Here is a 24680-nt window from a genome sequence, read left to right as displayed (position 1 = left end):
ATGCTGGTTCTTTTGTAGGTAGCCTGTTCTTTCTGGAAGTTTTCAGGATTTTTGTCTTAACTACTTTGAGCTCTGTTGCATGTGTATTCTCCTAGTTTGTGGTTTGTCATTTTGACACTGTGATGACTTTTGACGGTAGGAAGTTCTGAATTTTATTTCATTATAAATAATAATAAATTTAGGGTTCTCAAATGGAACAGGTTCAGCCACTGGCTGCTAGTAAATCCGGAGGCAGAGAAATGAGTGGTGATGGAACAACAGAGTAATTTATATTAGTGAGGCCCACATCGGGAAGACAGTGGACTAGTGTCACAAAGGCTGTCTCCAAAATGCTGAAAATACTTCAGGTTTATATAAAGAAAATATGGGATAAAGGTCATTGGGTATGTTTAGCTGTGCAGTAAAGGTCAGGTTAGTCACTGTGTTGAGGTCATTCACTTTGGTCTTGCTGCAGCAGGGCAGCTGTTACTGCCTGAGGGGATAGTTTTGGTTCTCATTAGACGATGCTTTTTCAGGCTGGGTCTTTTGCCTGAGTTAAGAGATAAGTTGGAAAAAAAAAAAAATCAGAAAGTACAGACTGAGGTCCAAATGGAGGCAGTTAAGGGGACAAGTGTGTCTTTCACTCCTTTGAGAGATATAGGATTGGTTTCCCATGAGCCTTTGATCACATTTTTGTCAAGTGATAAATACTTAACCTTGTTTTATGAGTGTTTGTGTTTAAAGATACCTTTTTTTTAAAAAAAATTTTTTTTTTTTTTAACGTGTATTTATTTTTGAGACAGAGAGAGACAGAGCATGAATGCGGGAGGGTCAGAGAGAGAGGGAGACACAGAATCTGAAACAGGCTCCAGGTTCCGAGCTGTCAGCATAGAGCCCGATGCGGGGCTTGAACTCACGGACGTGAGATCATGACCTGGGCCGAAGTCAGACGCTCAACCGACTGAGCCACCCAGGCGCCCCTAAAGATACCTTTTTAAGCATATATTGCTGGTTCGTTAACATTGAAGTCCGCCAACAGCATTAAAACTCAGGCCTTAACAAAGCTTATCTAACACAGTATTTTCTCCATGAGGCACATTGTATAGTCTTCTTGCTAAGCATAGAAACTAGACTGCACTTCAGTACTACCCATGGGGGCCATTTTAAGTAGTGAAATCACCAACACAAAGCACAAAAATATGAAAAGCATGGTGGTGAATAGAAGGCAACACTTGTTTTCAGCATGAGAGCTGAAATAAGAAAGCAGAACCTTATCTTGTTCGATCTCATTATGGACTGCGTGGGTCAAATGACTCAAATTTTTTGCAGAGCTGCTGCAGGCATGTTCATGGGTGACCACGAAAGTCCCAAATATTGAATTTGGGGGGGGGGAGGGTTACAAACAAATTTTAGTAAGTAGGCCAGTTTATAAATAAAGAACCTGCAAATAATGAGGATCAGCTATATGTACTTTCTCAAAGATCCGTTTGTATATCTTGGTCTTTATTTTCATGCTTTTTGTTTTCCTTGTGTGTTAGTCTTATCTATTTGTAGTTATGAACAAAAGACTATTATGCCTAGTAGAGAAAACAGGTATTGGTATTTTTCTTCTGCTAGGTGCTCTGTTTTCTTAGTAGCTCACTCTCTTACCTAGGGGTTGGCTGAGTTTCATCTTAGGTGGAGTGTGTTGGCAGGATTTCCTTGTAGGGAGTATAGACCAAGGGAACTGAGAAAAACAGGCTGGGGTACCCCAAATTGCCAAAGTCAGGAGGACTTGACTTTTGGGATGGGGCACCTTAATGTGTTTTGTTCCTTCTGTTCCTCTCCCTGCCAGTTTTGGAGTGCTGTTTTATTTCAGGGTCTCTTTCCTGTTAAGTTTTGATCATCTCACTTATCCTTCCTCAGACTCTGTTTAGCTAGAGCCTAGTTAGCTGCCAGCTAAGGGGTCTTCTGATTGCAGTTCTTTAAATGAATCATTTCATGATTGCCCCCTTACTCATTCCTGTTCTTTGCATGTATTGAGGAGGCTGGAGTTTGTGGAATTTCTTCCTTACTGATACTAATAGAGCTCTTTGCTTGTCCCCCTTGCATGTCTTCTTTCTGCTTCCTGTCTTCCTGGAATTCCTTTAAATTTCTTGATTTCTGATGGCACATTGATATCTAGGACTATTATGATGGTGTTATTCTTTCATCATTTCCATGGAATCTTAGGAGGAAGGGGAAGGAGATGTAGGTGATCAATCTACTTTTTTTTTAATTGCCACATTCTGTTTTCACCTTTATGAAGTTGGCAGATGACAGTGTCAAGGTCAGATGTTAAACAAGGGGTAATGTTGACAGAGATATTACTTAATTTGGGTGAGGGAGGCAAAGGAAATCAATATTGAGGTAATTAGGTATAGAAATGAAGAAAATAATGTAACCTAGAGTTTATTTCAGTAGAGTTCATTATCTTATTACTTCTCTTGGCTTTTTAAAAATGAATCTAGAGAAGAGAATGACATGTGGGTAGCATGCTTTCTTGAGGTGTGGTCTTTTTCTACTTTTTCTCCTTTTATCAGGATTTCTTATTTATTTATTTATTTATTTATTTATTTATTTATTTATTTATTTATTTTTAAGTTTATTTGTTTTGAGAGAAAGGGCCCGTGCGGGGCTCTATCCTACAAACCTTGAGGTCATGACTTGAGCCTACTGAGCCATCTAGGAGTCCCCAGGGTTTCTTCTTTTTGTACAAAGCACTTAAAATCTTTTTGTCATGAATTGGTCACTGTAGGGTTGCTTTTTATTCCATAGTGAATGACCAAATCTTTCAGGAAGAAAAATTCTAAGACCTCTTGGCTGTCGCCTTTTTTTAAAAAATTTTTTGTTTGTTTTTTTGGCTTTTTTTTTTTTTTTTTTTTTAAATCTACTGAATGCTTGAAACCTTTTCTTTTGGGAAAAGAGCTACTTTTCTGTCAGCAAGAGGGGCAAGAGGATGGTATTATCCGTCCCCACCTTGAGCATTCTCAAGGACACACCCTCCCAAGGTGTGACTGTGTCAGATACATGGTGGGGATCTAGTCACAGTAGTGGCATACTTACATGTGGGTTGTAGAGCTACTTGATGCCAGGTTTTTCTAATTCTTTGAATTAGATGTATATTAACTTATGTAAAATAGTTTTTACTCTTCATTTCTAGCTCTCGTGCTCATTCCCCCATGATAGCTGTAGGAAGTGATGACAGTAGTCCAAATGCAATGGCCAAGGTTCAGATTTTTGAATATAATGAAAACACCAGGTTAGTACTGTTTGGTCTTAATTATTGTTCTTAATTGCATTTGATTTTTTAAAATGTTATTTCTTCATTCACTGAATTATGCATCATTCATTACATATTTACTAATTTCCTAGGCTATGTCAAGTTCTGTGCCAGGCTACCATAATATAAAATTGAATGGTATAGAGGAAAAGGTGACTGATTTCATAATATGTACCATCTTGCAGAGAAAACAAACAAAAATAGTAAAAAATGGTGATGAATTTTATCAACTGGGAGAATCAAGATGTTAAGGGCTTACTACACCTTGGGAGAGGGGGCCAGGAAGGTTCACTCCAGACAAGACTTACAGGATGAGTGAAAAGTAAAGTGTTAAAGAGGGGAAAACATTCCAAATGGAGAAAACTACATGTGATAAGGTACATGAACAAGATAAAACCAGTATGTTTTTATTGTAGTTGAAATGTAATAGGCAAAAGGGAGTATGTGAGAAATATGCAAGGCTTATATCTGCCCGACCTAGTGTTTTGTGTTTAGATTTTATGGGTGATATGAAGCCATTGAAAGAGTTTTAAGTTGGGGAATAATAGGGTTGGATGGTAGTTAAACTCTTCCATAGGTGTGAAAAGTATTTTAGAGGGCAACATGAGTGGATTCAGTGATTGGGTGCTGTTATAACAGTCCAGGTGGGAGATTATAGTGGCTTTGGCATAGAGTAGTGACAAATGGGGATGGAGAGAAGTGGACAGTGAGAATAAGAAATGGTATCAATAGAATCTGATGACTAGATTTAGAAGGTGAAGAAAGGGGGATCTGTTGAGATGATTTTCAAGGTTCTGGCTTAATAATTCAATGGGTGGTATGTGATTTCTTAAAATAAGGACATCTGGAAGCAGGACACATTTGGGTAGAGTATAGCAGCATGTGAAGTAAAGTCTATTTTGGGTCATGTTGAGATACCTGCAGTACTTCTGAGAGCTGTAAGCTGTGTGTCAGAGGTGTTCTCAGATCTTGTAGGAGAAAAGAGCACCCATCAGTTGATCAGGTAGGCTTCACATGTGCTAGGTAACAAGCACATGGGTCTAGGAGTCAGATGCTGGGTAGGGCCAGAAGTGGAGGAGAAGAAAGAACTACAGTTGTCCCCCTTATCCATAGGGGATACGTTCTAAGACCCCTAGTAGCTGCCTAAAACCTCTAATAGTACCAAATTCTGTGTCATCTGTGTTTTTTTTCTATACATACATACTTACGATAAAGTTTATAAGTTAGAGTATTAGATTAACAATAGCTAGTGATAAAATAGAAGAATTATAACAATACACTGTAATAAAAGTTATGTGATTGCAGCCTCTCTCTTAAATCTTTTTGTGCTGTATTCACTTCCTGTGACCATGAGAGACGATAAAATGCGTATGTGATGAGATGAGATAAAATGCCTACGTGAGTGATGTAGGCATGCTGACCTGACGGTAAATCCGGGGCATCATCTTCTGGATGTAAATTTGATTGTGGGTAACAAACCGTGGAAAGCGAGACTGTGGCTAGTAGTGGGACCAGTATATTTTAATTCCTGTGGACTCTGCATTTCAGAATGTTACTAGGAGTTTTGAGGGGTTCTTACTCCAGCCCTCTACTTCCCAGATTCTTGATTTCTTCAGAGAGACTGTTTACAATAGTGCTGTCCAGTAGAACTTGCTGCACTGATGCAAATGCCCCGTACTTGTGCTAGCTAATGCAGTGGTCACCAGCCACATGCCACTGTTGAAGCTTGAATGTGGCTACTATAGCTGAAGAACTGCATTTGTTCATTTTTATTAATTTAAATTTAAATAGGCACATGTGGCTACTGACTGGAGTATTGGCCAGCACAGTTCTAGAATATAGGAACCTTCCTTTAGAACTTTTTGAGGCTTTCATAGCCTTTTAAGCTATTAAAGCTATGAACCACATCACTAGCACTTCTTAAAGAGGCTTTATGAAGAGTTAATACTGTTAAAGTGATTTCTTTCAACCTTAGCTGAACAGAATGAATTTGGAGGCATAAATCTAAAACTTTGAATGTGGGACCATTTCTAAAACGTAGGAGAATGAAACTACTTCATAAATAATATTTGAGTAAAGGGATAAATAACTTGCAAGTTAATTCTGAAAGAATATACAGGGCAGATAGAAAGTACCTAAAACTTAAAAGAATTCAGTGATAAAGATAATCCAAAGTTGTGTATAAGTCTCTTAGCAGAATAAATCTAGATTAGGGGCTGGATTCCCTGTATTTGCTCCTGTAACAAGGAGCCTGGCAGTGGAACAGTTCTGGGGTTAAGTGGCTCACTTGGTGCAGTGATGACATCAGAGTTTTTGGTATTTTCCTTAGTCATCCTTAGTGTGTTGGTGACAGCTCCCTCTTAGGATCACAAGAGCATTTCCAGGTTTCACATGCAGATACAAAGAAGGGCATTGGCTTTTATGTATCTTTTTGTATGAGGGAGAGAAGAAAAAGTTTTCTCGAAGCACCTTAGCAGCTTTTTCATTGGGTCCCACTGACCAGAATTGGGTCACTTACTGTGCTTTAGCTGCAAGGGAGTAGACAGCAAGTGCCAGGCATTTTCTGCATCTAGAATGGCCAGGAAGTGGCACTGGGAAGGTAACTGTGTCTGTGTGTGAGTGTATGTGGGATTGACTTAGGAAGTTACCAGACCTTTTAAGATCAGCCATTTTGGGGATGGTCCTTGTCTGTTTCTTTGAAGTAAGAGTTGTTCAAAGTTGTTATACAGATTGAACATGTTACGTGGAGGCTATGTGATAGTGGAGTATGTAGCATCCAATTATGAATACCTAACTGAGCTTTCTGTAAGTAATAGTAATAGTAGTAACAAATAGAAAACATTTGTCGAATTTACCAGTATTGGATATATTTATTTCTATTGGTGAACGAAAATATTAAGACAGACCTAGTCTAGATAATAGTACAAGTGCCTATATTTATACAGGTTATATGGAATTTTCACATACATTATGAAATTTGAATTCTAACAATCACCTTATGAGGAGGGTAGGTAGCTTTTATATTATCACCATTTTATGAATGAAGAAACAGATCAACAAAGTAAAATGACTTGTCTAGGATCCAACACAGGAGTTATGACCAGACAGTAGAAGCAGCAAGGGTGTGGATTAGATTACTCAGGATGATCATGTAGGGGAAGACGAGGTCAAGGAGCCTTGAGGCATGTGCTAGCTTGGAGACATTTGGGGAAAATGTTGGCATGAAAAGAAGGCCAAGCATAGATTTGTTGGGAACACCAGTATATTAGAGGAGGGTAGTGACAAGGTAAGAGAGGTACCTCTCTCTAACTCCCTCTGTTACATACAGGGTTATGTGCTTCATTTCTGTCCCTGATATTGAACTTACAATGGAGAAAAACATAATAGAAAATTCTTATCTGTTGTCTCCTTCATTATCTTCTCCGTTTGCACATGTAGAAATAGAATTGTAAGGATAAACAGATTTCAGTATAGTGCCCTTTATTACCACTAGAAGAACTCAGTTCCTCCTGTTATCAAATTCATTTTCCAATTTATACTCAAGTACTTAGGAAATTCAATTACCCTTTTCTTGAAAATAGATATTAATGGCTAATAAATCAGCATCTCATCCTTTTTTTTTTTTTTTTAAGTTTATTTATTTTGAGAGAGAACGTGGGCAAGCAGGGGAGGGGCAGAGAGAGAGGAGAAATAATCCTAAGCAGGCTTCTTATTATCCGTGCAGAGCCCAGTGTGGGGCTCAGTCTCACGAACTGCGAGATCATGACCTGAGCTGAGATTAAGAGTTAGCAACTTAACTGACTGAGCCACCCAGGTGCCCCAGCATCTCATTCTAATTAGTTTTGTTAAACTGTTCTAAGCTAAACTTACAAAATCAAAGAACAAAACCTGGGGGCTTTATATTAATTTTCCAGGGCTGCCATAATAAATCACTACAAACAAAACAATTTGTTCTCACAGTTCTCGAGGCCAGAAATCTAAAGTCAAAGTGTGGTCAGCACCATGCTGCTTCCACAATTCTTCCTTGTCTCTTAAGGCTTCTAGTGGCTTCGGGAGGTCCTTGGTGTCTGGCTGCATAATTCCAATCTCTCCCTGTTTTCACATGGCTTTCTTCTCTGTATCTCCTTTTCTGTCTTTTATAAGGATGGTCCAGGATGATCTTGTCCTGAGATCCTTAGTTGTATACACAAAGACCCTTTTTCTAAATTAGGTCACATTCAGTTTCTGGGGGTTAGGCCTTGGTCATACTATATATATATACTGCAGAGGTAAACACTGTTTCATTGTGAACAATGTAAAAAATGTGTGGATTTTTAAAAATTTTAATTCCTGAAAATTTTAACATAAATTGTTTTTTTATTAGGAAATATGCAAAAGCTGAAACCCTCATGACAGTCACAGATCCTGTCCATGATATTGCCTTTGCTCCAAACTTGGGAAGGTCTTTCCACATTCTAGCCATAGCAACCAAAGATGTGAGAATTTTTACATTAAAGCCTGTGAGGTGAGGTTTTGAAGCAATTACTAATTTAAAAATGCTCTTAACTCATGATTATTTTCATTTGTGGAAGAGAATGAAGAGGCAACTGTGATCTGAAGAATGGATTCTTCAATGAACATTTTATCTATAAATATATGAGTTTTGGGGATGGGGAATTGAATAAAGATAGGAGATTTATGTTTTCTTAATTGCATTTTATTTAGGCTACTACGATGAATTGGATCCTCTGAATATAATTGGTACTGTGTAAATGTTTGAACAAATGCGAGGTGTCAGGTAACTTAGGGACAATTAAATTAGCTCAGACATTCTTGTGAATGTCTTTATTCAGGCTTTAATTTTGGAATTGTGAATTTCAGTTCCTTTTTTTCTTCCTTCCCCCCTTCTATTCTTCCCTTCCTACTGCTTTCCTTTTAAAATTAATTGTTATGTATTTTATTCCTCAACTGTGTTTGGGTGAATAAAGCCTCTTTTGTTGTTCCTTTCTTCCATGACATAATCACTGAATAATTTTTATGTGGTAGGATCATGCCAGGTTCTGGAGAATCAAATGAAAGTGACATGGCCCAGCTCTCAATGAGTTAAGGTGGGGGAGTATGGGAGGGAACGTGGTAGTTTTAGAAATGAACATAATTATAAAATAATATGGTAAGTGTATGTATTTTTTTTATTTAGAACCATGTGTGTAAAATCTTTTCTCAGCATTTCTCAGGAAAATCTTTTTATTAATAGGAAAGAACTTACCTCCTCTGGTGGACCAACAAAATTTGAAATCCATATAGTGGCTCAGTTTGATAATCATAATTCCCAGGTCTGGCGAGTGAGTTGGAATATAACAGGAACAGTGTTAGCATCTTCAGGAGATGATGGCTGTGTAAGATTATGGAAAGGTAAGGTTTTAATGAAAGGATTGTTGCTCTATGTTGCTACTTAAGAACTTTCATTTAGAAATGTAAACTCGGAAATATTTTGGAAAAAATGATCTTTCTACACTTATTTTCAAATTAATGTCTTATATTTGTGTTATTTTGAACCTCCATCAGTTTACCTAGTTCATGGCAGTTAATGACACTTGAATTGTTTTTTAAGTTTCCATGTGGATCTCCTTTTAAAACTAAAAGTAATTGTAACAGAATATGCAGTATCTCCAAAAGGTACCGTTTGCTATGTGTGTAACTTGTGTGACTGCTCTACAAACACAGGATAGGGGTATAGACATCTCTTATTAAATAATTGCTCTAGCTAACCAGTCCTTAATAGGAGAAAATCCAGTATCATCTCCACTTCTTCTCTGCAACTCTCGAAAGTTCAAGAATCTTCTGGCCACTGATTCTGAAAGTTTCTTGTAAATGGCATGCTGAGTGAGAATTCGGTCTAGTAACTCGATGCTAGCTGTGGTTGCTGTAGCATGGTCTACATTTTTCCATGGACGTTTATCTACTGGGTGGAGGTGTCCTTGGTCCTTGTCCCACTCTAGTCAGTGGCATCCCATATAACCTATAGCTTAGCTCATGTACCTGGAGTAGTTACTGTTTCTCAAAATGCAGTTTGGCTGAGTCTCCCATGGTCAGTTTTAGGCTGTGGCAGAACCGGCCCAGACCTCCCTTTCCTCAGTATCATTTGCTGTCAAGGGCTTTGCTTCTCTTTCTTGCCCCTGGTCTTTAGTCAGGACCACCCAGCTTCACTCCAGCAGGCTCCCTAACTTGGGTTTCCTGGGCTAAGGGTCTCCAGTGACCTATTTTGTATTAGAAGAATTAGGCCATGTTGGGTTAGCCACTCAAACCCCAAAGGGGTCTGTCTCTGAGGACATTAAGTACCCACATGACTTACACTTGCATAACCAAGAAGACAGCTCCATAACCCTACATATACAAGTAATCGAAATTCATTATCATGAAATGAAGAATTTATTTTGATATTAAAGTTAATGTGGTAGCTTAGAGAATTGTCTCTGTTAATATTTGTCTTGTAAGGAAAGGAAATGGTAGAAACTTTGTTTTTTAAATTAGTAATTTTTCTAAAACTTTAAAAAATAATTGGTAAAATTGAGATACGTATTTCATTTAAAAAATGTCTTGAACATTTATCTTGAGAGATATGTAGTCCTGTTTTGTTTTTTTCATTGTAGTTTAAGAATTTGAACACAGATTTGTGTCCTTGAACAAAGCTATTAGCCATGTTAATGTATTTGACCATTTTCCTTTCAGCTAATTATATGGACAATTGGAAGTGTACTGGTATTTTGAAAGGTAATGGGAGCCCTGTCACTGGGAATTCTCAGCAGGGAAACTCAAATCCTTCCCTAGGTTCAAATATCCCAAATCTTCAAAATTCATTAAATGGATCTTCTTCTGGCAGGTAGGCTGTTTTTGTGGGAAAACTAGAAATTATCTCCTTTTTAAAATCATTCTGATAGCCAGACTAAAGGTGTGTAATTTCATGGATTTTAAGATTGAATAAAGAAATTCATACACAATTATAATACTAGAAAAAATTCACTTTGTTAGCTCTGTATTTAGCTTACATAGTCATAATATTTATTAGATAGATTGTTAAGCCATTAAACAAACTAAATTATATTCTGAAATTTAGTGGTCCATCAGAAATGTTTATAACTTAAAGATTTTACTTTGCTTCTCAAGTAAGATGAAGAGCAAATCTGGGATAATGCTGAGGATTTTAGTCCTAGATGAGCATTGGTATGTTAGTGGTAGTAGTGTAGCCTTTGAATTAGGTCAAGCTGAAATTTTCAATAAAATACATTAAGCCTTTGTAGATGAGAGTGAGTTAAATGTGTTTTGTGGGTGTTGGGTGTGTGTGTGGGTGTGTTTAAACCTTTAATGGAGATTGTAAGAGAAAATGGTAAATTGTGATTTCTTGATTTTTAGAATTTTTAATATATTTTAGATTCTTGTTTATCTTGACAAACAATGTGATCTGAAGAGTCATCCTTTGTTTTCATATTCAGATTTCAAATATGTGAATTTTTAAGATCAGCTTATTTTAATATGCCTTTGTGAATAATTTGGAATACGATTCAGGAAACTTCAAAGCATGGTCCTTATTAACAAACTGTCCTGTGGTTATTCTGTTGTCATCTTAGAATTCTATTTAAAATTTCTTCAACTATTTTTATAATGTTAAATTTTTATTTAAAAAGTCCTGTTTGATTTTGAGATTTAAGTATTTGCATGTAAACAATTTCAGGTTACCACATAAGAGATCAGATTATAAAAATGATTTCATGAAACAAAGGATACTACTGTTAATTAAAAAAAAAAAAATCTGATTTTTGGTTGCTGCCTGTACTGTGTATATTCTTTTGTAAAGAGCTTTGAAGTTTTGATCTGTATTCTTATTGTGCCAATAACCATGTGTGTTAGATCTGTGATGCATTTTCCCTTCTCCATTTGTATTATGTCCTTTAACAGAAAGCACAGCTGAGTACCAGCTAACTGGAGTAACTTTGCTGTTTTGCTGCTTGTTGCATGCACACAGGAATGGAAAGCGAGCTCCTTTTCCCCTTCCCCAGCGCCGTTTGACCTCTCCCAAGATACACCAGCAGCCTGCTTACTACTAAACGCAATCCAAAAGGCCTTTAAAAATACCGTGTATATCATTTTTTTTTTTTGTACTAGCCAGTTTATTGACACTATTTGAAACTTTTGAAATATAAATGGAGAGGCTTTTTGTTGAGACATTGTCACCAAAACAATTTTTTGAAATGTTCCCGAAACTAACATGGGTTTAAAATTAAAAGGATTGTTACTATCCTTGTAAGTAGTTGGGAGGAGGGAAAATACCACTTTATTCCATTTGGAGAATATAGGCTTATTTCTTTTGTTTTCTAAAACAGCGAAAATGATGAATTTTTATAATTTTAATTTGAAGATTGAATAAATATTTTTCATAAAGATTGTTTTGAGTGCTAATCTGTTTATTACCTTTTGTAGAATTGGCTTATACATGATATTATTTAATACAACTCTGTCATTTCTTTGTAATATTTAAAAAATATTAGTAAAGGAGTGAGAGAAGTAGTAGTGAAATGAAAGTAATTTGACTGTACAGTTTGTGGCCAAATTAAACATATGGTATTGCTTCATTTATAATATGGTAGTAAAATGAAAACATCTTTGTAAGTTTTCAATTCATATTCACTAAAGAGCTAAATGTTTCTAATATGTGCTTGTATATTTTTTATGGTGTAATTCCATGGCTTAAGTTTTCCTTCAAGTCAAAATTTGGAAACATACTTAAGAGGAGCAGTTAAAAATTTGCTGAAATTGTGCATGCACATTAACCTCCACATTCCAAGCCTCAGGATTTTAATTTAGTTGGCTGCTTCATTTAGTTCATATTCTTTAGAACTTTGACCTTGATGACAAAGCTATAAGTCTTTGTTTGCTAATGTGCTTAAGTATTACGGGTAAGTTATAAAATGGCAGAAGAATAACAATAGGACATATTCTTTGAGCTCTTTTACTTATCAAAATTTTGTACTATTTAAAGTTTTTGCAGAAAAGCAGCTAAGTGTTTTCAAAGATTGTATTTCTTCAGAAGTATATTGCAATAGCTGGCCATACTTTGTGAAAGTATATTTGGATTGGTTCTCAGTGTCCTGTATGCACTACAAAACATGTGCCTGCTGCTACTACAAACGAAGCATTGCTTAAAATAAAAAGCTTATTAGATTTGTAAATTTCCAGGATCGCATCAAATATGTTTCTGAAAGATTAGAAAATGTTTTAAATTATAAAATGTCTTTTTTTGTAACATTCATACTGATAATTTTTTTTAACATTTTAAGTTTAACAGATTGTATTTCTTTCTTTCAAGTTTCTATACTTGCTTAAGCAAGCTTGATTTGAGTAAGGGTCTTGATTTTTGCGATTATGTTCTGTTAGTTTTGGCATGAATATACTAAAGCTTTTTTTTTCCAGCATGTGTTTTCTCCTCTTTGGTTCTCTTTGTATTTACTACTTTTCTCTTTTTCTTCTGTTTTTTTTTTTCTTTTTTTTTTTCTGTTGTTTTTGTTTTGTTTTGGTGTTTTGTTCCTGTCTTCATTGTTTCAGGTATTTCTTTCCCCCTCTGGATTCCCCACGGGCTGGATCGAGATGGTCCAGTTATGCCCAGCTCCTTCCTCCTCCTCCTCCTCCTCTGGTAGAGCACTCTTGCGATGCTGACACTGCCAACCTCCAGTATCCTCACCCTCGCAGACGATCTCTCTCTCGGCCTCTTAATCCCTTACCTGAGAATGAAGGGGTTTAAAACACTGATTTAACACTTAAAGGCCTTATTCAAGTGCTTGTAAATGCTTTCATTCCTGGCTGCTTTTTGTTTTTCTTCATTTTCTTTCAGAAGATTTTTCTAAGTTAGGGTCCGTCTTGCATGTATTACAACCAGAACACAGTGTTTGGAACCTAAATGTGTTTGTGCTTCTGCATCAAAGGAACATTTGCCTCACTGGTTGATAACCTTTGATGAAATGCGATAAGTACAAGTAACGTGAACTATGAGATTTACAGTAGCCGATTTCACTTTCAAAGTGCCTATTCGTTTTATCTTGAACTGTTATGGTGTTAATTTTCTTATGGTTTGTCATTCTGGTTAATGTGAAAGCATATCATAGAGTTCACTTTGCCTTTGAGACATATTAAGAAATGTTTTAAAATTTACAGGCTAATGTTGGATCTGACTAGTTTGTAAAATAAATCATTCCTGTGTATAAAGCAGCAAAACATAATAATGGACTCTGGTTTTTTTTTTTTTTTTTGAAAGGAAATTGCCTTTTACTACTTGGAATTACTGTTTAAAGCTTTTGTAATTATTTTCCAAGTAGATTATTTAATAAAATATATTTTAAAAGATATGAATCTGTTGCCTTATGAAAACAGAATGAACAGCTGGCCCTTGAACAACATGGGTTTGAACTGCACTCATCCACTTATACATAGATTTTTTTCAGTAAATGCAGCATGGTACTGTAAATGTAGTTTCTCTTCCTTATGATTTTCTTAATAGCATTTTTTTTCTCTAGCTTACTTTACATGTATAACATACAAAATAGGTGGTAATTGACTGCTTATGTTACTGGTAAAGCTTCTAGTCAACAGTAGGCTATTAAGTAGTCCAAGGTTAGAGTCAGATTTTTGATTGTGGGCACATTGGCACCATCTAACCCCTGCGTTGTTTAAGGGTCAACTATATTCTCTTTGTTAGACGGTAAAGCTTATATCTCCTTATACAATGTTGAAAAAAAAATCCAAACAATCAAAAAATTGGAGGTAAGCATGACATTTATTTAAAAAGGTAGGAAGTTAGTATGTAGACTAACACCTACAACTGACAGATGTTGACTTCCAATCTAATTGCACATTATTTTATTTTATTTTTTTTATTATTTTTTTCAATATATGAAATTTATTGTCAAATTGGTTTCCATACAACACCCAGTGCTCATCCCAAAAGGTGCCCTCTTCAATACCCATCACCCACCCTCCCCTCCTTCCCACCCCCCATCAACCCTCAGTTTGTTCTGTTTTTAAGAGTCTCTTATGCTTTGGCTCTCTCCCACTCTAACCTCCTTTTTTTTTTTTCCCCTTCCCCTCCCCCATGGGTTTCTGTTAAGTTTCTCAGGATCCACATAAGAGTGAAAACATACGGTATCTGTCTTTCTCTGTATGGCTTATTTCACTTAGCATCACACTCTCCAGTTCCGTCCACGTTGCTACAAAGGGCCATATTTCATTCTTTCTCATTGCCATGTAGTACTCCATTGTGTATATAAACCACAATTTCTTTATCCATTCATCAGTTGATGGACATTTAGGCTCTTTCCATAATTTGGCTATTGTTGAGAGTGCTGCTATAAACGTTGGGATATAAGTGCCCCTATGCATCAGTACTCCTGTATCCCTTGGGTAAATTCCTAGCAGTGCTATTGCTGGGTCATAGGGTAGGTCTATTTTTAATTTTCTGAGGAATCTCCACACTGTTTTCCAGAGTGGCTGCACCAATTTGCATTCCCACCAACAGTGCAAGAGGGTTCCCATTTCTCCACATCCTCTCCAGCATCTATAGTCTCCTGATTTGTTCATTTTGGCCACTCTGACTGGCGTGAGGTGATATCTGAGTGTGGGTTTTGATTTGTATTTCCCTGATGAGGAGCGACGTTGAGCACCTTTTCATGTGCCTGTTGGCCATCCAGATGTCTTCTTTAGAGAAGTGTCTATTCATGTTTTCTGCCCATTTCTTCACTGGGTTATTTGTTTTTCGGGTGTGGAGTTTGGTGAGCTCTTTATAGATTTTGGATACTAGTCCTTTGTCCAATATGTCATTTGCACATATCTTTTCCCATTCTGTTGGTTGCCTTTTAGTTTTGTTGGTTGTTTCCTTTGCTGTAATTGCACGTTATTTTAATGCTACTTTTAAAATTTGAAATCAGAAAGTACTTGACAATAATTATGGTAAAATGATTAAAACTATAGAACTAGTAATGTTTGTTTTGGTTCAGTTTTCTCAAGAATTACCAAGTATTTAAGTCTCTTTAGGACTTGAAGAATGTAATTTGAAAAGTATTTCATATGTGTCTCAATCACATATATAATTGTTAAAATCATATAATTTATAACCTAATTTTCAAAGGCATCTTTCCTATGAGTAGCCTCATACATTTGATGCTTCTTAACCTGCAAAGGATAAAGAACTGATAAGAGATTAATTTTAACTTAAGGAACATTTGAACTTTCTTGTGACTAATCATTAAAATCTTTTGTCTGTCAAGTTAGCATTTTAGCATTCCAATGTATGAAGAAGTCTTTTCTAAATCTCAGAGGTCTTCTGTTAAAGGACTTGTTTTAGACTTGTTGGTTTGTTTAGGTTCAAAGCAAGGGGTCTCACTTAAGACCGAATCTAGCTCAGAATTAATAATCGACACCTTTAAGATTTTAATCATTGTAGAGGTGCTTAGGGTTAGAATGGGATAATGAAGTGAGATTATCCAATTTAGTGAATATTGAACATCTTCTGTGTGCAAGATACTGTGCTATAAAACACTGGGGTATGTAAAAAATAGAGAAGGTATTTACAGAATTTACAGAAGGTAGGATTCAGTTTCATTATAAATGTTGAAACACAAAGTGATTTATTTGAGCTGGCCAGGTTTGGAAGCAATGTGGGATTTCAACAGATGGGGTAGTTGAAGCAGAGGAGGGTAGGATTTCCAAGGTGATAGCCCAGAGATGAAAGATGACAGGGCTGTGTTCGGGCAACCGGATATTAGTTTGATGTAAGGTTTATTTGGGGGAGCTGGTGGGAGATTAATCTAGAATCAAACTTTGTGGTAACATTGTAGGCGGCTTCGGATATCCGTGGCTGAGGTTTGCCACTTAAAGCAGTTGGTAAAGGGGATCTATGGGAGATGACTGCCTTTTCTTAACTGGGTAGATGTCACGTCTCATTCCCTGGGAGGCATTCATCTCTAGCCCGGGACTTCTGCAAGCTCTACCCAATGTCTAAGAAGATTTGAAATTTACTGGGAGTTTTATGCCTCCTTTTCAGTTGGCAAGTAAGGTTGGATAACACTAATGTTTTTTGAGTACTTACATGTGCCAGTGCTCTTCCAGATACTTGTATATGTGAATTTATTAATCCTTAGAACAAACCTCTGAGGGAAGTGCTCTAATTATCCCCATTTTACAGGTGAAGAAATAGGCAGATTAGAGCTATTTGCCCAAGGCTGCACAGCTAGGAAGTGAGAGCCAGGATTGAGATTTAGGTTATCTGGCATAAGTCTGTGTTCTCGCTCTTGCTTGCAGATACTTTGGATTACAGATCCTTGTCACTAGAGTCCCACTAGGTTGCTGGGTGTTGGGAGAGCTTGATCGCTTGATTTTTATGGAGGAAAAGGACATTTATGGAGTTGGGTACAAGGGGTGTAGGGTAAATGAATAGACATACATTCCAATAGTTCACCTCCCGTTATGTGATCATGGTGTAGACAGTTCAGCTACTTTGTGAAACAAGGATGGCTCATTACACACCCAAGTAGCATCCTTTCAGCTCTAAAGCTAATAGGTTTATTTTTCAGGATTCAGAAAATTTCCTCCACTTATCTTTGTTCATTGAGTGTGGACAAGGGTAGAATAGGGGTAATTACAGTTTGGAAATGCCAAGGCTTGAAGGTTTCAAGAAAAATGCCAGGAGAATTGCAGAGACATCAATTGAGTTTGACAGGAGGCTAGTTCTGATAAAATAAGTATGGGCTAAATGACATTAAGGTGTGAAAGTGGAGGCAGTTTAAAGGTGGGAGAGACAGAATGGTCTTAAGGTGATAAAACACAATCCAGCAACAGGTGAGTTGGTTTTGGTTTTGGTTTTGGGTGGAGAGGGGCAGCATTTCTAAAGGTAGAAAGGAACCGGTAGAGAAGGTATACGGGAATGTTAGTTGAGCAGTATTTTAGAGGACATAGAAAAGTAAAGTGATCAAAGAAACGTGTCATTCCCCAACAGGCTAAAATTAGGAGAAAGGATTGTTAAACTCAATTTTGTGTTTTTCATTCTCTACTCCCAAGTGTACCGGTGCATCTTAAACATTCAGTAACTGTTGCATGAATGAAGTTAAAGAGTTAGCTTTGGAAAAGCAGGACTCTTTGACTATGGAAGAAATTTTGAGGTAAAGGAAAGTGAAAGGCATGAAATTGAATTACCTCTATGGGTTCAGTAAAGTGGTAGTTAAAGCATTGGGCTAAGCAGAAGTCAGTGTGGCCCTAAGGAGAACAGGAAAACGGGAATTAGGGAGGAATTTTATCTCACCTCTTTCCACCCCGGACCATCCTTACTCCGTCACAAAGAGGCGATTAGATGTAGCGAACTATCGTGAAGCTTGGATCCCGAGACATGATTTCGTAATGAAGCTTTATTGCAGTGTATAACATAAGGCAAATCACGACACATTTCAGCGTCTGCCAAGCAGTGATAGAAAAGATCTGCATCTGATCTTGTAAAGACCAAAAATGACAACAGTACTGAACTCAAGGTAGTATTAGCTAATTTGTTCACCAGAAATACTGCTTTGAGTGTAAGGTGAGTGATGGTGTTTTGGGGTCCCAGACTCCATACGGTAAGCTTCCCCCCCCCCAAGTTGGCCAAGGCTTTCATCGCGTTGCTTTCGCTTCAGCTATAGCGGGAAGGACTTTCGCGGGGCGGTGAGCCTTTCGCAACACTCCACTCCTCCGGACCTGTGGCGCGCGGCATCCTCGCTTCAAATTCAGGGACTAGTTGTACTCGCCCAATCACCGGCCTCTTGCTCGCCCCGTCCCTTCTCGCCGTCCAATCCTAGGCCGGCTCTGAGTCCCCTCCCCGTGGCTCGTGCCGCGAACGGACGTAAACCTGAGGGCGCGCTGTACGGCCAGTCCGGGCGGCCTCGGGTGCGGGGGATATGCGCAGGCGCATTTGCAGTGCCACCGGGACGTCCCCTCCCTCTGGACCTTTCCGGCCAACTCTCGGCTCCCGACCCTGGAGTCGCGGGCTTGGTGAGGAGGGGTCCACTGTGTCTTGACTGGTTTGGCAGGGGGCAGGTGAATCCACCTTCGGCAGGCATTTTGGTTGCCGAGCTGATAGGGCAGTGTCGGTTGGGCCAGGGTAGGGTGCGGGGCTCAGGCTCCGGGCCCGGGACTACGGGGCGCTGGCTGGAGCCCGGCGGTCCTGTTCCGTCGGCCCCTTTGCATTCAACCCCGCCGCCACGCTGAATTCTGCTCAGTGAGTTTAATTGGGCGCCTCTGAGAGATTTGCCTTGAAAGAAACGGGTTTTGATTTTGGGGATCACATCTTTGTGTTCCCCACCTTCCACATGGTGACTTCCAGGGACCAATGCGCTTTGCTCTGGAGTTTCTTGTTGGAAAGTGCCTTGACTGGAGTGTTTGCTTCGTGTGTGTAGTGACCGGCGACTCTGTTTCTCCTTTTCATCCAAGACTGACCCACGAAGTAACGTTGTTAAGTAAATGTAGAGGTGTCCGCCAGTGTCACCCGATTTTTCACATTTTGTTTTGGTTTCTGCTAGGCCACGTTCACATTTACTCCCAGTACCTTTCCTACATTCCTTGATCTGATTTCTGTATGAAGAAAAAAAAACATGAAAGGAGACAATGTTTAATATCCCTATACTTTTGATGTCTCTTAATTTCAGAGTCTGTTTAGTAAAACATGAGGTCCTTTTCAAGGCAGTCGTTTGGAGGACAGCTGTTTTTATGAAAGTATCTCCGTTTGCTGTTGCCATTTTGAGGTCATTCGACTGGAGTTTTTACTGTTCCAAAAATCAAAATTTTTCACCGAATTTCAGTTTTGTGATCAAAGTTTACGGTAAGCTTTGAAAAGTAATATATTAAATGCATACCTGATTACAGATTGTTTCTTAGAACACCAAGAAAAAATGATGAATGTTAGGGAAGCTTGACAGCATATGGTTTTGAATGTTTAAATTATACGTGTAGACTTCCAATTAATGATTTACGTAAATGAATTTTTATGTACCCAGAAATGTAATTAAAGCAATTAAATATTAGTAAACTGAAATGTGAAACTCAAATGTGAAATTCCTGCTTTAAGGAAATAGCAAGAGAAATCCCAAAGATAGCTACCATAGTTAAGATATAGTAAAAAGAAAGGTAATGTTATGTTGTGTTCACTTTTAGGTGATGGAAGAGGGGTGGGTAATGCAATATAGAGGGAATTTAGGGAATTTTTCCTTCTGGGAAAATTTAGGCGTGTAGTATGTCCATGGATGTTTAGAACAGGTGTAATCCTTTCTGGAAACGAGAGACTAGATATTAGATTACATCTCAAGGAATCTTCCCCTGGCTTGTATTACCACTGGTCCCATAGCAAAGCTGTATCCCAGCACTTAACACTGTCATAATTAATAAGGATCATAGTTGATCATAATTGATAGGAACTGTCAGCTCCCTGAGGGGAGCAGCTTCATTTTTGCATTCCCAGTGATAAGTAGAGTGTGTTTCATTGTTTGCATTTGATAATGATTGTTGCATGAATGATCTTTGCTTAATATCTGAATTTTGTTGGATTTGACTCTAAATAAGGATAAATCCTCAAAGAATTTGGTATGTATTTTAATGTGGTTTACATATGTGTAAATGAATGAATAGCTTAGTGATTACAAGGTTGAATGTGGGGAGGCTACTTGGAAGACATGTGCAATAGTTTAGATTAAAAGGTGATAGGTGGCAGATGTTGGGAATATAGAAGTGGATCTTAGCTCCAGAGATCTATTTGGAGTTAGAAATCTATTTGGAGTTAGAAGCATTGGAGTTTTATAACTAATTGAGAGAACAAGAATAGGGATAACATAGGTAAAATTAAAGATAATAGGAAGAGTGGGTGGAGGAAAGGTAATGAGTTTGGTTTTATATTTGTTAACTTTGCAGCACTTAAGAGCCAGTTAGGAGTAAAGTAGATGTCAAAGAGCTATTTGGAAATAGGAGTTTAGAGCTCAGGATAGAGAGGTATGGGCTGAAGGTGATTTCAAAATGAGGAAGATGGCATTAGTGCAGAGGAAAAGATTACTCTGGGGCAGACTTGCCTGGCTGTGAATCCTCTGATCCTACTTGTGCTTTGTGGCCTGGAAAATTCTCATAATTCCCTTTCTTGGCTTCAGTTTTTTCAGTAGTAGGAATAATGACTATGTTGCAGATTTGATGCAGGGATTAGAGAAATGTATATAAAGTAGTTGGTGCATTATCTGGTAATAGAGTAGACACTGTATGTCAGCTAGGTAGCTAGGGGGTATAGATTATTTCTTTCAACTCATTTTTTGTTCCAGTTCATATTCCTAACTCTGTATAAGTTACTGAGTATATATGGGTGAATGAGATTGACGTGTCCCTAAGAAACTGATATCCTAAAATCAAAGATGTTATCAGTCATTCATTCATTTCATAAATATGTGCTAGGCATTATTATAGGTGTTAGGTAAGAGTGATGGACAGATAGGCAAGGTTCATGTCTCAGGGAAAAATATTTTTAGTGGGGGAAGAAAAATACAAAAATAGTGATGAGTGCTGGAAGAAGTTAAAACAATTGTGAGAGACTGTGGGGCTACACTTGTTTAATGATGAGGGATCACTTCTCTTACAGTGGGACATTTAAATTAAGGTGAATGTTAGGAAGGAGCTAGCTTGTGCAAAGATCTAGCAGAGTATTCTAGGCCCCAAGGCAGGGATGAGCTTGGGTGTTACAGCAACAGAGACACCAGTATGTGGTGAATGAGCCTCAGGACTGGAGGGTGGGGTGGCTCCCTGAAAATTTCGATAGGGGTGTGGTACCTGGTTTGTATTTAATGGTCCCTTTGGTTGCCGTGTGGAGACTTAGCTGTAGGGTGGCAAGAATAGAAGTGTGGAGACTGGTTGGGAGCCTTTTCAGTAGAGGAGAGTGTTGATAGCAGACACAGAAACATGTAGAAAGATATAGACCTGTTTTGCCCTCAGGAATGGGCTCCACCAGTGGATGTATTTTATTTGGCAGCGGTGTTTCTTACCGAATTGAAATGTGTTCAAGTGGGGTCTGTAACTTCTAGTTGACCTCCACTTGGAGTCCTATTGTCTGATAGTATTTGTGCCTAAAAGCATTTGAGTTTGAGTTCCCTACCTAAGAGTGTAAGATGTACATTGCATAACCTAAGCTCTGAGATTGGAATCCTGGGTATTCCTACCATGTAAGAAACAGAGAAAGATGTCAAGTGACATACAGAAGTTGTAATTTGGATTCTTCTAAGACACTTGGCTGTGAAGAGGAGGTGAGAAGGTGGTGGCAGGAAGTACTAACATGGGATGGTTTTGCACATGTGTATAGAAATCAAGAAAAGAAAATAGAAATACTGAAGAAAGGAAAATACTGGGGCATGATCTGTGAGAATGGTGCTTATATAATAGTGGGTGATAAATTTGCTATGAATTGACATAGTATGAAGACATTCGTTCATTCAACAACTTTATTCAGGATCTACTGTAGGCAAGGCACTGCTTTAGATAAAATTCAGTGGTAAAGTAGGCCAAGTCCTTGCCCTCATGGAGCTTACATTCTAATACAGAGAAAAAACAGTTAAACAGGTAAATTATATAGCATGCTGGATGGTGGTCAGCACCACAGAAAAAAGAAAGGAGGGCAAGACAGTTGGCATTGATGAGGAAGATTGGTGAGGAAGACCAGGTAGGGTAAGTGGACTTTCACCCAAAGACTCGAAAGAAGTAAAGGAGCAAAATGTGAGGCCATCTAGGGTTTCATTGTGCTGGGTGGAGGTTAGAGCCAGGGCACAGGCCCTGAGGCTGGAGCCCTGGTGAGTTGTTGGGACAGCAGGAAGGTTAGGGTGGTGAGGATGGAGTGAGCAAGGGAGAAGAGTGGTAGGAGATGAGATAAGATTATTCAGCCCCTTGTTAGCCATTATAAATATTGATTTTTAGTCTGAATGAGATGGGAAACCAGTGGAGGGTTTGAGTTAAGGAGTAACAGAATTTGACTTATTTTATATGGATAATTTTAGTGTGTGGGGAATAGACTAGGGGAGGAAGAGTGGAGGTGTGGAGATAGTTGGAAGGCTTTTGTATTATCTGGGCAGGAGGTGGTGGTGGCCTGACCAAGGTGGTAGCAGTGGAAGTATGAGAAATGATAGGTTCTGGTTAGGGATTTTTGCTTAGGGATTGCATTTAGGGTGGTGTGTGTGTGTGTGTGTGTGTGTGTGTGTGTGTGTGTGTGTGTTGGGGGCAGTGGTTAGTAATCCCTAAGATTTCTGATTTGAGCAACAGGAGAATGGAGTTGTAATTTTCTGTCTGGGGAAGCCTCAGAGCAGGCCTTCTTGAGGGGGCTGCAATGAGATGGAATCAAGATTCAGATTTAGGTGCCTTTAAGATATGTAAGTGAAAACTACTAGACAGTAGGTAGTTGCCTATCTGCGGTTCAGGGGAGAGGCCCGGCTGGAGATATAAATTTCATATTGTATTTAAAACTTTGAAACTGAGGGCAATCACCCAGAGAGGTTGGGTAGGTGGAAGATATCTAGGAGCAAGCCCTGGAGACTTCACCGTGTGGAAGTCCGGGAGATAAGGAGGAATCAGCCAAGGAGAAGGAAAAGCATCAGCTGGTTAGGTTGGAGAGCCCAGACAGCTGTGTCTTGGAAGCCAGTGAAGAAAGTATTTCTATGAGGAAGGAGTACAATCCCATATTGGTAGGTCAAAGAAGACGGGACTGAAAATTGACCATGGGATTATTGGAGCTCGGTGGTAATGTTGACAAGCGTTTTGATGGGGTGAGCCAGTTTGCAGCGGGTTTAGGAAATGGCAAGGGTGAAATCGGATGCCAGTAATGATTCCTTTTGGAGGAGTATGTGGTAAAGGGAGTGCAGATGCAAGTGGTGGCAGCTGCAGGGGGACGATCAGGTATGAGGTAGGGGAAAGCTTTTTTAAAAGATGGGGAACTAACAACATGCTGGTGGGAACTGACAGAGAATATTTGATGATGTTTAGGAGGAGCTTTTTTAAAACATGGGGATCTAACAGCATGCTGGTGGGAATCAACAGAATATTTGATGATGTTTAGGAGGCGGGCCAGTTGCTGGAGTGGTTGTCACTGCATTGGTGATAGGGGTGGGATCAAGTGCAGGTGGTGGAGAGGTGAGCTTCCAACAGGAGCATGGATATTTCACAGATAAATTTTATACCTCTCTAATGAGTTATGAATGTTTTCTACTTTATAGAGTAGTTAAATTAGCCCATATCACCTAAAAGCTGTACTTTAATGTGTTTGTCATTGGCCCCAACACAGTCCATCATTATCTTCTATCTCACCAGTTGTGGTAGCTCTTTGAATATCCTTCCAGGCATTAAGCCCTCTGTCTTCCTCTGATATAGGCTGCCAGGATCAGTCCTTCCCTGGGCTGCAGAATACATACCATACTTCCTAATACACCATTTAAGGCTTTCAGAGTCTGACTCCATGGTTTCATTCACCATGTTCTTTTGTACACCCATTCCCAAAACACATTGGAGCACTTGGCTATTGCCAACATACACTTAGAGTGGAATTTGGAGTCAGACCTGGGTTTGAATTTTACTAATTGTGCAACCTTGGGTAAATTTAGCTAATTTAGACTCATTGTGTTTTCTTCATTCATAAAATGGGATAAATGAATTAAGGTAGTAGGTATGCAATAAATCTTAATTCTCTTTACCCATTGCTATTGTTTGTCATCTTTAAAAGCCCCCTCATCTCATACTTTGCCTATAAAAGTTCTGCTAATTCTTCAAGGTATAGGGCTAGTACTCTCGTTTATTGAGGCTTTCCTGATTTAATTTTTTACTGAATTCCTACACCCCTTACATGATAAATACTCTGAACCATTTTTGAGATTAAATCTCCTGAGTACTGTGATCAGGGTCAAGTAGAACCAGTGGCCAATGTTGGTTGAAGGCTCTCAGTAGTACAGATTCTGTGCTAGTGTTTTCGAGTTAGTTCTTTGTAGACCACTTTCACCATTTTTGCCTTGTCCATGTGCGAGGTATACTTTATTTAACATATTTTTATTTGAATGGACTCCCTTTTTAAACTAACATTTCCTCATCCTTGATAATAATCTCTGAAATCAGGGGCTAGATTTTGCTGGTTCAATTTTTTTCTGTTCCATTTTAGAATCAATACTTAACCAGTAGACATGTAAGTACTCCTGAAATCATCTGTATATTCCTGCAGGGTGTGTCTTCTTTGCTTCTTTACTAAATAAGTGTGGCAATTGATACTCCTTGTTATAGCAAATATGAGTAAATTAAGCTGTGTTATATTTTGTTACTATGTTAATTATAAAAAGATAGTTTGACATTTATAGTCTCAGCTAGG

At 38.4% G+C, this 24680-nt stretch overlaps 2 protein-coding genes across 5 annotated transcripts in view; both read left to right on the top strand.

Moving 5' to 3' along the window:
• Positions 1–13527, top strand: part of SEH1L (SEH1 like nucleoporin) — a 32696-nt gene extending 19169 nt beyond the window's left edge. Inside the window, exons 5-9 of the mRNA XM_047826650.1 lie at positions 3161–3259; positions 7644–7784; positions 8514–8671; positions 9989–10139; positions 11213–13527. Coding sequence (XP_047682606.1) covers positions 3161–3259; positions 7644–7784; positions 8514–8671; positions 9989–10139; positions 11213–11225 — 562 coding nt within the window. The 3' untranslated portion in view covers positions 11226–13527. The remainder of the gene's footprint in view (positions 1–3160; positions 3260–7643; positions 7785–8513; positions 8672–9988; positions 10140–11212) is intronic.
• Positions 13528–17951: 4424 nt separating this feature from the next.
• CEP192 (centrosomal protein 192) overlaps positions 17952–24680 on the top strand; it is a 160915-nt gene continuing 154186 nt past the window's right edge. For 2 of the 4 annotated variants that reach the window (XM_047826649.1, XM_047826645.1), the window contains exons 1-2: positions 17955–18316; positions 18970–19142. The gene's annotated coding sequence lies outside the window, so the exon portion shown is untranslated. Of the gene's footprint in view, positions 18317–18969; positions 19143–24680 lie in introns of all 4 variants that reach the window. The other 2 variants (XM_047826647.1, XM_047826646.1) reach the window with 2 other exon arrangements.

The sequence above is a fragment of the Prionailurus viverrinus genome, chromosome D3 (genome assembly GCF_022837055.1).
Source record: "Prionailurus viverrinus isolate Anna chromosome D3, UM_Priviv_1.0, whole genome shotgun sequence".
NCBI lineage: Eukaryota > Metazoa > Chordata > Mammalia > Carnivora > Felidae > Prionailurus > Prionailurus viverrinus.
Note: the sequence above shows the minus strand (reverse complement) of the source record. Positions and strands in the feature narration are given on the sequence as shown.